General features: G+C 42.6%; 2 protein-coding genes across 2 annotated transcripts in view; one reads left to right on the plus strand and one right to left on the minus strand.

The window, feature by feature from the left end:
- Window positions 1-16,849, plus strand: part of fig4a (FIG4 phosphoinositide 5-phosphatase a) — a 100,055-nt gene that overhangs the window by 27,302 nt on the left and 55,904 nt on the right. The window contains exons 11-13 of the mRNA XM_049589396.1: window positions 7,145-7,242; window positions 11,960-12,093; window positions 13,810-13,926. Coding sequence (XP_049445353.1) covers window positions 7,145-7,242; window positions 11,960-12,093; window positions 13,810-13,926 — 349 coding nt within the window. The remainder of the gene's footprint in view (window positions 1-7,144; window positions 7,243-11,959; window positions 12,094-13,809; window positions 13,927-16,849) is intronic.
- mettl24 (methyltransferase like 24) overlaps window positions 1-16,849 on the minus strand; it is a 356,006-nt gene that overhangs the window by 2,869 nt on the left and 336,288 nt on the right. The gene's annotated exons all lie outside the window — the stretch shown is intronic.

Raw genomic sequence — 16,849 nt, forward strand, 5'->3', positions numbered from 1 at the left:
TTTCAGTGCATTGTAGTCCATTTCTTAATAACAAGCATAAGAGTGAAATCACTAGTGGTATGCTTAATGAAAAACTGTATAGTTATGCTGACATTGGCTCACAGAACATCTGATGTTGGGGTAATAATAAAAACAATATTGTTAAATGAGGTTGTAATTTAACTCATGTCATTATTGCATCCACTATGGCTTTACTCTTTTTATCTCTTAACAACTGTTTAAACTCAGGAATCTTGGAAGAATAAACTCAGATCAGTCTGTAACTTTTAAATGATTTATACATGATCAACAAAGTAGAACATTATGAAGGTGGAAAGTCCTATACCACTCACATGAGTCCTCTCTTTCTCACATGAGTCTGGCATGCTTGGAGGGGAAAAAGAGAGTCACAGGTCTGATGGGTGGAGTTTTATAATCTTGGAGGGAGTGGTCTAGTCAGGAGTGACAGTCTGATGCAGGTGGGAGACTCAAGAGTTAAAACTGATATCTTAGTAGCTAACTAACCAGTACATTGTTGTTGCTGATTTGTGCATGACAGTTTTGCAGTTTGACATATTTGCATGTTTCATTCCCCTCCTTTGATGGCATATGACTCCGAAAATTAACTAATGTTTAGCAGCAAACTTGGGTAGGTGGAACAAAGGGAGGAGCACAAGTTGCTATGGTTAGCCGACAGAGCACCGCTAGTGGTCTGGAAATGATGCGGTTTTCTGGTTCGTCTGATGAGTTGTTTGATCAACTGATGACACCTGAGTTGTGAAGGAATACTTGTATATCTCAGATAAATGCCAAATGTCATTGTGATAATACCATTATTGCCAAGGTCGTCTCTGTTTACGTAAACTCCATTGATGATGATGCTGATGACGTATCAGAGTCTTTAAGGGTTGTCCCATTTAAGAGAGTCAACCACTACCCCATGTAACGCTGTTCTGAGGGGCAAAATGGCACATGAAATGAGATTTGTCCTTGGAGTATCACGTCAAATCCTGTCCATTTCATTTACGTATAGAGCCCAATATCACAAATTTGGCCTGAGGGGCTTTACAAGGTGGACAGCATATGAGAGCCTTAGGCCTTGATCACACTAAAAGGATTTTAGCAGTTAGAGGTGGCTTTTTGTAATTGTTTTTAATGGTTATTAGGGATGCACCGAATATTCGGTAACCGAATATATTCGGCCAAATATTGCAAAAAAACCACACATTCGGTATTCAGTGGAATAAGTTAAAAGCAAGGCCGAATAATAGCAGCGCGGTTTTGATAACCCAATCAAACAGCGTGCCATGACGGGCGGATTAAAATGTCGGCAATGTGGCGATCCATCCGTCACCGCACTCGCATTTGCGACTAAAAATAGTTTTGAGCGAGCAAAATAGGCTTAAATCATTCAGCACGCTCTGCGAGCAGCCTACAGATTTCAACCACCAGCCGAAACGAAAGGCAAATCCCACTGATTGTGGGTTGAACGGGGGTCACAGACACAGACAGTAATGTATTCCTGTCAAATTCGGTGGCCATCGGCTTACTGGTGACGGAGAAGTCGGCTCCAATAATATCCTCTTCTTGGCGTGTGGACTGCCCAGAAGTACCTGAACAGCCGAGCCAGCCGAACACAGGTATGTGACGTGTCAGAGGAGAAACGAGCTGTTCACGGCCCACAAACCTCACCGCACTTTAGGGACTGTTCTTTACTTATGAAGGGACTTGTCAGGGGAGGAGGGTGGCTGGTTGATTCTTATTTTATTTATTTATTTTATTTTGATCCCCCCATGTTCATCACTCATTGATGCTGTTTTTGAACTATGAATAAATCAATAAGTAATTTATTCCATTTAAATATCATTGATGTATTATAGAAAAGTGATTTATCTTTTTATAAATGACAAAAGGCACATCTGCCTCATTTTCGCTGTGGTATCGTGATACTACTCAGAACCATGATATTTTCATTGGTATCGTACAGTGGGATCCGATTTTGGTACCGTGACAACACTAATTTGGAGGGGGTTCATCTGCAAAAACTAATGAAAAACTAAACAACGATATTCGGTATTTGGTACTCGGTATTCGGCCAAGCGTTTAATATTATTTGGCTTCGGCCACAAATTTTCATTTCGGTGCATCCCTAATGGTTATCAAACTTTTTGCCCACTGTTTTTGTGTGCACCGCACCTTGTGTTCCTGCACTCCAGGTGCCTGGTGTTTTTGCCGAAGTGCTCTGAACTTCTCAAGTGAAAGCTCTCAGACATGACATGAGCTCTCAGAGCGAAAGCGCCCGACATCATCCCCGCTTTTTTCCCATTGTCCAATCAGATGATTTTAGAGGCAGATCTTTTGTATTGGTCACGACAACAGGTTTACAGTTGGTTTTAGCTAGCCAAACTAAATGGTGGATTGATTACACAGGATGGTTAGGGTTAGGATTTCTTTTTATTCGACTGGGGCCTTAGATTGGCACTTCAGATGCGGAAAAACTTCTGTGGAAGAAACCTCAGGATAGAGCAACTGAGGAGGGATCCCTTTCCCTGGATGGACAGACATGCGCTAGATGTGTGTGCAGAATAACCAACATAATGAAATTCTGTTATACACAATCCGTCACCTTAAGTGTCATGAAGCTGCCATAAAGCCACAGCTTTTCAAAACCAGGTGCAGCCAGGTGATTGGGATGCTGGCTGCATAGACTGACACCTGTTAGACAAATCTAGGTCAGTGTGCGACGTGTCTGTGCTTTCAGAGTCCTTATCACATCATGTATCACCCGCTCCCTCGTCCCTGCCATAACTGTCAAGACTCACTGTTACATAAGTGCTTATATATAATGTCTTTACGACTGCTTTGGAGTGGGCAAATGTCTTGGTTGTGATGAAGATGACCTTAATTGGATGTCTGTCCTTCATCCTCATCATCATTATCAACATTTCCTTCCTGAGATACATTAGGAATGTTATAGTGTTTATAGTGATGTAAGCTCTGATCTACCTGGAGGCTCTGAGGACCTGTGCATTAGACACAATGATGATGACATAGTGGAGTGAAAACTTGAAAACTATGTTCTGGAGCTCCTGTTTGTATTGTCAGTTTTTTAGTTGCCAGTCATACGATCTGACTTATTTCCCATAATCTTTCTTCTGGTTGCTTCACTGGTCCAATTTGATGGCTGGCTCCAGGTGCGGAGCGTCACTTGCCTGATATCAGAAAGAGTTGTGAACTCGTTGCACTCCGTTTTCATCTCCAGTCTGGCATTGCCTCCTCTCTAACCAATTTCCGTAGAGGAGGGGGATTTGTTTTCCCCTAACCAGTTACTGGAGACAGACGTATCTGCCTGAATGTGACATCATTCTAAGTCTACACTGATGCGTTGCCATGCCAACATACTGGTGGTGCTGGGGTTTAAAGAGTGGAGTGGAGCAAAGTCAAACAAACTAAGATGTTGGGTGATATTGAGGATAGGATTGTGTATCAGACTTGGTTGTCTGCAGTACGGGGGCCCCGCAGGGAACAGTGCTAGCACCATTCCTCTTCACCCACTACACTGCAGACTTTTCATACCACACCCCCACCTGTCATCTGCAGAAGTTCTCTGACGACTCTGCCATCGTCGGCCTCATCACAGATGGGGATAACAGGGAGTACAGAGAACTGAACCAGGACTTTGAGGACTGGTGCCTGAGGAACCACCTTTAGATCAACGCGGGGAAAACCAAAGAGCTAATGGTGGATTTCTGCAGGCCCAGACTCCTCCCCCCAACACTGGTGAACATCCAGGGAAAGGACATTGAGATGGTGACATCTTATAAGTACCTGGGTGTTCATCTTAACAATAAACTGGACTGGACTAATCACATAATAGCACTATACAAGAAAGGCCAAAGCAGACTCTACCTGAGGCAGCTCAGGTCTTTTGGAGTGCAGGGGGCGCTCCTGAAGACCTTCTTTGACACTGTGGTTGCATCAGCCATCTTTTACGGAGTAGTCTGCTGGGGCAGCAGCGTCTCAGCTGCAGATGGGAAGAGACTGGACAAGCTGATCAAGAAGGCCAGCTCTGTCCTGGGATGCTCTCTGGACTCTGTGCAGGTGGTGGGAGAAAGAAGGATGACAGCCAAGCTGTCATCTCTGAGGACTAATGACTCCCATCCTCTGCAGGAGGAGATAAAAGCTCTGGAGAGCTCCTTCAGCGATAGACTGATTCACCTAAAGTGTGTGAAGGAATGTTATCGCAGGTCCTTCCTGCCTGCTGCTGTCAGGCTGCATAACCAACACTGCTCACAGTAGACTGCACCATGGACACTTTATTGACACTTTATTGACACTATGGACACTTTATGGACACCACAGCTGTCTGCTGTTTTGCACATACAATCACTTGCACTAGATGTGCTCCCTTTATCCACTGCTCATTTTCATTCACTGCTGCTCATTATTATCCACTTCCTATTATTTTCATTATTATTATTATTATTATTGTTGTTGTTATTTATCGCCGTCTCTTGTAATTTTGTACTTATTTGCATGCCTAGTTATTTAAGTTTTTTAAGTTTAATTTTGAAATCTTTAATCTGACTCTTTCTCCTTGACTGCTGTAACACTGGAATTTCTCAATTATGGGATCAATAAAGGTGTATCTTATCTTATCTTATCTTATCTTAAAAACCCTAGTCTTGCTCACCAGACCTTTCTCAAGAAAAGAAAGGTCTGGCTGTGCTGACTCTCACTTTAAGATTAGAGAAAAAAATGCCCCGGCTTTTTTTATTTCTTTCAACCAATCACAGTCGTTCTTGGCAGTGCCACAGCAACGGTGCGCTTGCAAAAATATTGCCGGGGGGGAAACAGGTTTTGGTGCAACACGCCCACAAAAATATCGCCTACAGGACGCGAACCATGGCAGAAAAATGGCTACGTCTCCGCAAGATCAAACACTGCAAAAGTTAGTAAAGGACGTGTTGAAAACTGCAACCGGAGGTGGTAGGGCGGGACTTCAGCGGGTGGCTCGTTACGCCCAATGAGAGGCTGATCTATGCAGCGAACTTCCGCCCACTCACACTAATAAAACCCCAATCGATAAGTGCATTTACGTGAACATGAATAACCCACTTATGAGGCTTAACCTGGTTAGGATTGTATTCAGGTTATGATGTTTACACAAGCACAGAGATTTGGGTTGTTCATATTCACTATGTACAGGACACCTACAAGTAACCCAGTTACCCAGAGATGAGAGCAACAGGAAATATGAAACACTACAGTATACATTTACCTCCACTTCACAGCTTAACTGGTCATTTCCTCTCTGCTCCGATCGGCAACAGCTGTCTCTCTCTCGACCTCACACACACACACACACACACACACACACACACACACACACTACATAGTTAACTGAGCTAGCTAAGCTACTCTTGTACCACTGTCCTCTACACTGGTGCCAGCCTGTCACTGTCATCACATGTAAGACAGGGGAGCAGTGGATGAAGTACCGCAGCCTCTTTAATTACCGGAACTCTGTTTCTTCATCGCTCTAGATGCGTGACACTGTCGTTGCCACAGCCACCATTTTTGTATTGTCACTTGGCCACACCTGTGAAGCTAGTTGGCAGCATTAAATAACCAGAATACCATGTACGCATGTAATAGTATCCTGGTTTCTTTCAGAGAACTCCCGGGAGCACATTCAGGTTTCTCGTAAAACGAATAAAGTTTTATCAAGGTCTAAAAATGGGCTATGGTGTTTACAGCAATGGGATACTCCAAAACCCAATCCTAAACAGGTTATTCATGTCCATGACAGGGTTGCCAACTTTGGTCAGAGGGCTGGAGTGAGATTTTACCTTGTGATGTAATATCTGCTTGTGCGTGCGTGGTCATGAACATACGTGGACACCCTAGCATGTTTGGTTTTTTACCTTAAAAGAGTTAATATGCACATGTGGCAAACAGAAGAAATGAGTGTATGTTTACATGTTCACATCTATAGGCCTAAGCCCCACATATGTCCATTGTTTTAGGGCGCAGATCAAGGTCAGTTTCATCAATCTAATTGGTGGTATTGATCATCTGCTCAAAAAAAATTCAGTAATATGTCCTGTTGTGACAAAAAGAAAGATTTCAGGGTGGGTTTGGGGGGTTCTCCCCTGCGAAAATTTTGAAAATTCATGCGGCGAAATCCTATTTTCAGTTCCATACAGAAATAGGTAAATTCATGGACTTTCAATGACCTGTGCACATTTATGCATATTTATATATATATATTTTTTCTTGTGTAGTAGGAGGCCTATTAGAACTACTCTCTTCTTCTTGCCTCGTTTTTTTTCCGAAAGAAATTCAACAGACTCATCTAACAAAAAGTTTTTTTCATCACAAGTGTGTTTTAGTTATTCGGGCAGGGCACATGGTTTCATAACACAGTTAAATGTAAATTTGTCTGCAATTTGCTTACCTTGGTACAGTTCTGACCAGAAATGTATTGACGACAGGCGACTTCCACACTGTGTACTTTGTAAGCCAGTAGGCAACCAGTGTAGGAGACTAGGGGAAGGACGAAGTTCTGGGTAGCTCAGGGTAGCCCCACGAGACCTAAACTTGCTTTCTGAGAATAGTATGCGGTCTTGTCAAGCCACACAATGAGCTGGACAGAAAAAAATAAAAAATAAAAAAAGGACTCAGCAACGGTTGAGTGAGATTTCTTAAATGGGCTTGCAAGCGTGACATTGATGGTGAAAGAGTGACAGTCATGCCAAATGCGTGAGAGTTGGCAACCCTGCCATGTAAACGCGCTCAAAGTGCAGGATCAGAAGTATTTGTTTGTTCAATGTAGTGTGCTGTTAGTCTTTATTTTTATAGTTTTATAGTTTCGTCATCAGCTGATATCATTCCCATACACTGCAAATCATTCTAACGGGAAATACAAGGAAACGTGGAAAGGAAACATGTTATTGTTTATTGGCTCTCTTAAACAGACTGACCCTATTAAAACAAGTCATGTCATCCACCTACTTTTACACTTTATTATTTTGGTGAGGATGCTTGAGTTTTGAAAACCTGACTCCCAGTGTTCCAGATATTGCTTTGTGTTTTTTAAATTTAGACATTTGATATCCTGAATGCCCTCAGTATTAAACAAACAGTTGGACTTCCCTTTCAGTGGACCAGGCTGACCCATACGCCCATGTAGCGGCCCTCCATTTTGACCAGATGCTGCAGCGGTTTGGCTCTCCCATCATCATCCTTAACCTGGTCAAGGTAAAACACACACACACACACAGGTCCTCATTTTAACTGTGGTAAATGATATGTGCAGTGTAACTGAACACACATAACAAAACACATTGATTCAGTCTTATATAGTACAAAGTGAATAACAGAAGTCCTATTAAAAGAGGATTTGCAGCACATCGGGCAAAGTCTTTTCAGACCTGCTGTTCACATTGTTATGATTGCATTGAAATTGAATTGAATTGAATTATTTGATTGTGGCTGCAAAACAATTGTGATGCTTTGAGGCTGCACGTGTAAAACCTTTTCCGCCAGAGTGAATTGCAATGATTCAGCAGGGGTCATGCAGCACCTTGCTCAAGGACTCTACTAAAGAATACAGTTACTGCAGTAGAAATGTGAAGCCTCATGCCTGGAGCTACACTGGTGCAATCAGAGATGCTTTCCTATGCAACAGGTCACTAATATCTACATTTTTTAAGGATCATATGCCTCAGGAGAAATAAAAGCTGTGTTTTGTTTACTTAGACCCTACAGATAAAAATCTACATATGAATAATTCTGTCCACAGGACATTCGTTTTACACACTAGACCTCAAAAACAATCTCGACTGCTCAGCGTTAACTTTCTCAGCAGTCTTCCCTTATTGCAAAGTGTAGAGACTAACATAACCCTTTTCAAAACACCTACTGGAGATCTTGTAACCATTAATACCCCTTTGACATAGGAATGACGGAGCTCAGTCAAAGATTCGAGTGATGCTCTAGACATGCAAGGCCCCGCCCACATTTAAGAGTACTGTTTGCGGTGGAAATGCTAGGGTCTAGGTACCATGTCTGAAGGGTAACTAGTGGTTCTAGAAGTACTATGCCGAAAGTGTTTGGTGGAAACGTAGCTTATGTGACTCAGTTTGAATGTAGACAAGAGACCAAAACATGGAGGGAAATATCTGTTTTAAAAATATCTGTATACATATCGACAGGGCCTTAGTTCTGATGTAATATCATATAAGTCCTCACATCTCATTTTTTTCCCCTATTCCTTGCCTCACTGAATTAGTAAGCCCATCTGTATTCTGTATTTTTAAATGTCAATAACAATATATAACTAAAAGAAGTAATGACAACATGAGAAGAATCTTTTTAAAATATTAAAACATGAACTTTGTTCTCACAATCTTCATTGAAGAAATGACAAATAAATCTGAAGTTATATCAGCCTAAAGAACCTTAATAAGATCCAGGTTGCAAAAGACTTGAATGTTTAGTTGCAGCTTGTTAGTGAGAGGATTATGTAAGACATCTCTGTGGATTGTGTCTCACGATGAAATATGCCCTGTCTGTGGAATCACTCCACAGGTAGTTATTTAGGGGGCCATGATTTTGGAATTGGCTTAGCAGCGGATTGTTATCGGGGGTTAGTTGTTGCTGTAGAGACTTTAATTATTACCAGCAGCTGAAATGGCACCCTAAATATTGATCCCCCTCTGTGCTTTATTCTGAAAACACACAAAGAGCACTGATAGACGGGGGAAGACAAGGCTGCACACACCTGCACAGACACACGTGACCTCCTGCACCTGGCCCCTGCACATTATGTTAAATCGGCATTAATCATCCGGCTGCTCTTGATTTATGAACTACGACACAATGAGACATAATGAGGCTTTGAAAAGTGTGACGTTAATAAAATGCTTCAAGCCATTTAAAAAACAAACAAACACTAAAATAAACTAAAGGCTGCATGACTTTCTGTAAACCTATTATTATTATTTATTTAATCCTGCTGTGCAACACTGTTAGACATTTTCTCATTTGAGCCAGTGCCAGTCTGGTAGTAATTCGTGCATTGCCTTTTTCACATACACGCACATGGCCACACTCGGGCACACAGCCGCACACTACACTCTTGGGTTTCAAGCTCACGTTGTCACTCACAAGGGGAGCCGGGAGACGAGGGACCAATCGCAGGCCTCGGAGGTCCGCACAAGCCGCGGCCATGTGATATGTGCCGACAGTGGGGAGCAAGGGAGGGGACGCCCTGCTCCTACACCACGCCCTCTCCCTTATCCCAGAGAGACAGACTGAGGAAGGAATTGGCAATTAACCATGAAATCATGACAGTCCATCTCTCCACGGTGGTGGCTGGGGTCGGCGTGGCGGTGTCAACTCCAGGATTGGTGCGTGGTTTTGTCATGGGTGGATGATTGTTTCTGAGCGTGTATGTAAAGACAGGAAAAAAGCACATGGCCCAGCATGTGAAGCACTTTTCTGACCAGCCAACTTAATTAGAGTCCATTTGTTTTGGCTGCGGAGATAGCTTTTGCTCTCCCCACGGAGGTTTTAGAAATATTTAATTTATTCATATTAATTTAATCAAGCCTAATCAGTCTTTTTTTTTTTTTTTTTGTAGAGAATCTTGTCCAAAAAAATGGCAGCAGCCACCCAACATAAAAGCAGCATACACAAAAGAAAGAGGGATAAAGATTAGACAAGATAAAAGCAAGCAATTAAACAAATCTTTTTATCGTGCAAAGCTAAACATTAGGATAATTACAGTGCACATTTCTGTCCATGACCATGTCTACCACCAGCCTCCTCCTGTACGTACACGTGCGTGTGTGACTGTCATTCATGATCTGTGACTGCACCTTCACACACCTAGAACCATGATTATCACTGTGAACAGGACATGGGGGCTTTTGAAGGTATATGTGCAAGTGTGGTGTATTTCTAGCCTCTCATCTGTGTCTGGAAAGTGCGAGAGTGTGTGTGCATGTGTGTGTGTGCGTGTGTGTGTGTGTGTGTGTGTGTGTGTGTGTGTCAGATTGTATGACACGCTCTGCTGAATGGGCGAGGAAATGCATGGGTAATTTGACTGGTTGCTGTGTTGCTTTGCCACGACTGGATGTGTGGATGGAGATGTGAGCTTCCAAGCCCATTATCACCCAGGGTGATCGGTCAGAAAGGCACAATGCACCGAGGAATAACTTCATTGAGGTATAATAACTCAATGGACCATTTGATTACATTTCATAGAGGCAGACTGGGAGTGTGTGCATGCAATTTTATTTACAAAATAAATTATTTGTTTATTTTTTCCTCTCTTCATCAATTTACTAAATCTGGACCTCAGAGAACACAAAACCAACAGCAGTCACGCTTTTCAGAACTGTTTAATATCTTTCCATCATCTTGGACAGTGGATGTCCTGATGATTTCACACACTGAGGAAGACACTTGTTGAAACCGGTCTGTGTGTTTGATCACCTGTATCAGTGAGGTAGTAAAAATTTGTAACGAAGGACACCGAGTGTTGCTGGCTTTTTCTTGTTTATACTGTTGTTCTGTGGCCGAGCACCTCCAGACTTTTTTCTTCTTCTTTTTTGAGAGTGCGTGTTGTCTTTCTTCATTGATGTCCTGATGTGAAACACACAGAATGATGGCCACCTTCGCTATACATCCATGTGTCCTCAAAATTGCACTAATTTGCTCTTTTACTGTCTTAGGATTTCAGATGCAACTGCTATTTTACCCCTTATAGAAGTATTCCACTGCTTGAGAGATGGTCTCTTCATAAAATTGGGCTGTCTATGCAGAAGAAGGCCACAAATACTTTTGAAATTGGTGCTACCGGACCAGAAAAAAGAGGGAAAGGGCTTTGGCATTTGCTTTTGCTCAAGAGGTAGAAAACCTACAACTACCAAAATGCGCTGCGCTGCACCGGACCAATACTTACTCCACTACATTTCCTACATAAAATGTATACTTCTACAATAAATATATATAAATATAATATAAAATATAATACATTTCTCTGTTTTGGGCTTCAAGTATTTTACTCCAGTTTCTCTACAGTATCTATGTATTTTTATGTCTTGAGTATTTTTCCTACGCAATAATATCAGAAGATTTGGCAAATTAGTGGTCCTAGCTTCCAAGTTAGATCATAGTTTAATCACATAAGTGCAAGTGCAAACAGGTGTTCTCAAAGCCGCAGTTGTCACATTAGATGTCACATCATGCCAGCAACTACTTTCAACCCAACAATGAGACTGACTTCATGATATAAGCAGAAAATGGCGTCCCACAGCAGAGAGGGCGAGTAATGCTTCAAGGAGATAATGATTTGTGACAGGTAACTGCACGGTGAGTGCTCCACTGCAGTGTGTCGGAGGTTTTCTTGGAAGGAAGACCTCAATTTTTTAAGGTGGTGAGCACCACTGTCAGTACTTAATTACGTTTAATATAATAAAATTGCATTTGATACTTAAGTACAGGGAGATTTGGGTGCTGGTAAGATGGAGGGAAGTTTACCACAGTCCATTAATGCATACTGCCCACACTGTTATGATACAAAGCTGGTTAAAAATCTGCAAAGTACAATTTAAATCCCTCTCTTTGCAGCATTAGATTTGACTTGCATGAGTAACCCACACAGCTGCACTTCTTATATTCCCCATCTACCCACAGTATCTGCCGTCAGCTCTGTGCTTTTCACTCCATATGTCCATCTCTGCAGGGGTCCTGTAAATTGTTTCTCACAGATCTATCTTTCTCCGAGGTCTCTGGGGAGAAAACCTGAATGGATCTTTGTCAGTGCATCAAAGAGAGTAAACACGTGTCACATGTCCGACTGTGTCTGCTGTTATTCTATTATCACTGTACAGTAGACTTGCTTAGCCCTTTGGTGATAGAACCAGCCATTCATGTGATACACGTATTTCTCTCCATTGTGCTACAGAAGCGAGAAAAGAGGAAACACGAGAAGATCCTGAGTGAGGAGCTCTACCCAGCTGTGATCAACCTCAATCAGTTCCTGCCTCCAGAAAACTGGATCGACTACATCGCCTGGGACATGGCCCGCTACACCAAGAGGTTGTTATAATGAATGAGACAATATTTTGAGCTTTCATTTGCTGAAACTCAAGCTTTGTCAGTGTTGTACCTTTTCCATCCAAATATCAAGCTAGCTTGGAAAGAAGAAAAATCACACGCTCTACCATTAGTTGATAACACTTTACCAGCAGGACTGATACGTAGAGGAAATTAGACTTTTTTGTATGAATTAGGCATGAAGTAACCTTTAAAGTACAACAGCTGAAAAGGTATTTTAGTTTTCTTAGATATATGTTTAGAGGTATCCATCCCACCCACTTTCATCTGCTTATCCGGGGCTGGGTCATGGGGGCAGCAGGCTGGGCAAAGTATTCCAGACATCCCTCTCCCCAGCAACGCTTTCCAGCTCCTCCTGAGGGACCCCAGGGTGTTCTCAGGCCAGATGAGATATGTAATCCCTCCAGCGTGTTCTGGGTCTGCCCCAGGGTCTCCTACCAGTGGGACGTGACTGGAACACCTCCAGTGGGAGGCACCCAGGATGCATCCTGATAAGATGCCCGAAACATACTCAACTGACCCATTTTGATGTGAAGGAGCAGCAGCTCTACTCCGAGCTCCCTCCGGATGTCCGAGCTCCTTACCCTATATCTAAGGCTGAGCCCAACCACCCCACGGAGGACACTTGTTTCGGCCTCTTGTATCCGCAATCTCATTCTTTCAGTCACTACCCAGAGCTCATGACCACAGGTGAGGGTTGGGACGTAGATGGACCAGTAAATCAAAAGCTTTGCCGTTCAGCTCGGCTCCCTCTTCACCATGACAGTCCAGCACAGCGCCCGCATCACTGCTGCCAAACCGCCGATCCATCTCAAGCTCCAGTCTACTCTCACTCGTGAACAAGACCAGCAGATTCTTGAATTCCCTCGCTTGGGGCAGTAACTCACTCCCAACCTGAAGTGGGCAATCCACTGTTTTCCAGCAGAGAACCATGGCCTCAGACTTGGACCAGTAGAACTGGAGACAAGGGACAACCCTGGCGGAGGCCAACACTGTCTGAGAACGTGTTTGACTTTGTGTCAAGTATGCGGACACGGTTCTCACTTTCGTTTTACAAGGACTGGATGGCTCGTAGCAGTGACCCTGGTACCCCGTATCCCCACAGTGTTGCAAATATTGCAAATTGACATTGCTCCTGATATGAAAAATTTTGATGCCAAATATTCGCAGATGAGTATTTCTCATTTTTGTGTTGTTTGTTGTTATGCCCCGGGTGAGTAAAAGCCTCTGGTGTGGAAAATGAAGGGCTGCACAAAGTGGCCAACTCGCATGCTATGCACTACTTCTGAATGTAAATAATTACCACTTAAATTTTCCAATTTGGTGTCCTCGTCCTGTCTGATATTTTCTGCCATGTGCCATTAAGATCAAAGAGCAGAGTTATGTAATTTACGGAATCCAGTACACACAAAATGTACTTTTTCACCATTTTTCTTAACAGCAAAATTGTTGTTGCCACAACACTTTTGGGCAGCCACCCAGACGAGCGCATCTGCTCTCTGCATTGGAAGAAATGTTGCACCTGTTCTTTTTCTGTGAAAGCCGTGTTAGAGTTTGGCCTTGCTGGGCTTGTGTTAATGCCTTGAAAAATGTACAATAATTTCATATATTACCGAAGCCAAAGGATTTGTAAATGATCACTGTAATTTAGCCAAACCTAAAATATTGATATAATCTTTCCATTTCTCTCTCTCTTAGTAAGTTGTGCAACGTTCTGGACCGTCTGAGTATGATCGCAGAGAACGTGGTTAAGCGAACAGGATTCTTCATTAACCGCTCCGACTTCTACTGTCACACCATCAGACCAGATGACAGGTGAGCCTCTTCTTGTTCTAAACTGTGCCTGTTGTTTGTTGCTGACACTCACACTCTTAGACCTGATTTCAAGCGTTGTTCAATTTGTTGTTGTTGTGTTAACAATGAAGCCAACCTTAAAGGTATTCTATGCAGGATACGTCAAAACAAACTTAACGGAGTTCTATAAAAATTAACCCTCCTCAGTCATTACTTATGACCTACAAGAAGTGTGTGGTGGTGTATTTATCTGCAGAGACCCTGCTCTCTGCATGTATTTTCTTATTTTGCCATGGTCAAGATGTTCCAGGGCACAGGGTGCAGGTGAGGTTGGGACTTTACATGGGGCCATACACATGCTGCGTCTTTAATTGCCTGGAAAACACGAGGTCCGGCGCTGGGCGCTACTTTTGTGTCTTTTTTGTGCCAGCTTTCAAGAGCGCGGCAGCAGGTTGTGTCTGAGGTTGTGAAGTAACCTTAACAAGAAGCATATCATGGCCTATTTACCTGAAAACACGCGAGCAGAGCTGATCTTACTCCAGGTGCAGTTTGTAAGTGTGTGAGCATATCGTCCGTGAGGCAGATGTAGATGATGAACTTGTCTATTTCGGAGCCCTGAAAAATAGACGCTCAGGAACGCGTGAGCGCGGCGATAGCATTGCTCAGGCATTTGAACACGTCTGCCACCATCTACATTGAAAACAATGAATTTGAGGGCGCAAAAAACGCAGCTTGTGTACGGCCCCTAAAAAGGTAGCGACAAGGTGCCAGACCTTAAGCAGCACGCATCCAAGAGGAAGCTACAAAAATATAGCGAGGCAAAACACCAAGTAGAGTCAGTCTGGGGTTGGCTTTTACCTTCATGTCCACTGGTGATACCACAAACAGTACCCAACAATTCTTGCAGTGTACCTTTAACTAAAATAAAACTCATTCAGAAACTGCTCATGACGAACATCTTTGGTTCATTTTTTAAGCAAGAAAGCTGTTTTAATAATTAGAAGTTACATCTACTCTGGAAATCCAGAGTTCTCGCAAGAGCACAATTTCAATTTGCTCAGCGAGTCACTCTGCCAATCAGTAATGATGGTCATTACCCATGCTGTTGGAGCTGAGCTGCACCAATCACATGGGTGTATCTGATATAGGCGGGCCAGAGGTGAGCTAAACAGATGACAACAGCGCTGCAACGACGAAGTCCAGAATCAGTCAGTAAACATTGCAAGATGGCTACGGATGAACACCAGTTGTTTGAAACAGCTCTGGCCGCTACAATGAATGAGTTAGACTTGGCTTTTTCTCTAAAAGAGGAACATAAGACAGTGCTCGAATCTTTCCTTTGCAAGAAGGACGTTTTTGCTGTTTTGCCGACTGGATACAGCAAGAGTCTAATCTACCAGTTAGCTCCGCTGGTAGCTAAGCTCTGGATACGTCACAGCGTGTATTGTTCTGATTGGTCGTAGTGTTATCCTATTGCGTGCAGTGATATTTTCAAATGCATGCTTGGTGCCGCCCCTCGAGTTGGGCCATTTTCATTATTCATGGCCAGACCCTGAATCTTTCTAGATTTGGGTCTGGATTTCCAGGCTAGGTCACACAGGGTCACAGTGAGAGAAGGCAGTAGATTATGCACCAGTGATAGGAGACAAAGTGTAAGAAAAAGAAACCATGTGCCCGACCACGCCACCATCTTTCCCACATTTGCATACCAGACGTTTCCAAGGGATAGATGTATTATCCATTTTTCTATTCATACATATTCAGAATCATACATTTATCGACACTGCTTGATCTCGAAACTCTCCAGATATGAATTCTTAATGGAAATTATGCCTGATGACAGTTGCGTTGCAGAGAGTTTTCTGCTAACGAGCTGAGTAGAATGCCGTCCATGTTCTTAATGCATGGCTCTCCCTTTGCCTGCATGTCTTAATCACTTTCACCCAACATTACCATTATGTTACATAACCCAACGACCACGCCATGGCCGGTATTTATTACCCTTTCTTTTGCATTACCCAATGCTATCTCACATTCTTTTTTACACACACTCAGGCACATGTGCTCTCAGAAATACACACGCACAGCAAAACCCTCATAAGCTTTTATGTAGATGGACTTAAATAATGATGGCACCTGTAGCCTTCATCACATGCATAATGCACAAGCTAATTAGAGATATTGTTAACTTTGTTATTATATTATTCTTGTCCATCCTCTCTATCTGTATTTTCAGGCACATACTTTGACTGACACTTGCACACTTGATAATTTTTTTTTAACTTTTTTATAGTCGCTCATTGGTCTCAATGAGGTCATACAGTTCATACCACAATGAGATGCACTTAGCTTTAAAACCTACCCTTCAGCAGCTATTGTATTTGTCTTCAGAGCTCCCTCTACACAATTTAGAGGCAGTTTTTCCTCACTGATTTTCCCACTGGCTGTTTTTTTCCAGAGCACTTTATAAAGAAAGTGATTAATGAGAGTGTGTTGAACTAGGAGGAAAAAAAACTAATAAAGGCAATAACCAGAGCCAGAAGTGTACCACGTTCTTGGACTTTGACATCTAAATTTCCTCCTGCTTTATTTTAAAGAATGTGATTAAAGGATTACTTAAACATTTGGGGAAATTTGTAGAAGAGTTAGATGAAAAGATTTATACCCATCTTCTGTCTGTATGCATTAAAGTGCTTTTTGGGTGATCAAATTAAAATCAGAAAGTGCGTGAACACATGGAGGTACATGTGGCAATACCTAATTGATGGAGGACAGATTGTGATCTGATCGGCCAAACCACCTCCTGCCGGCTGTAGCTTTGTGTTCACTATACAGACATGAGAGCGGCATCAGGCTTCTCTTCTAACTCTCAGCAAGAAAGTGAATATAATAATATTCCTTAAAACAAATAAAGCTGTGTAGTTATTATATCATTTATACCTTT

The sequence above is a fragment of the Epinephelus fuscoguttatus genome, linkage group LG11 (assembly GCF_011397635.1).
Source record: "Epinephelus fuscoguttatus linkage group LG11, E.fuscoguttatus.final_Chr_v1".
Taxonomy (NCBI): domain Eukaryota; kingdom Metazoa; phylum Chordata; class Actinopteri; order Perciformes; family Serranidae; genus Epinephelus; species Epinephelus fuscoguttatus.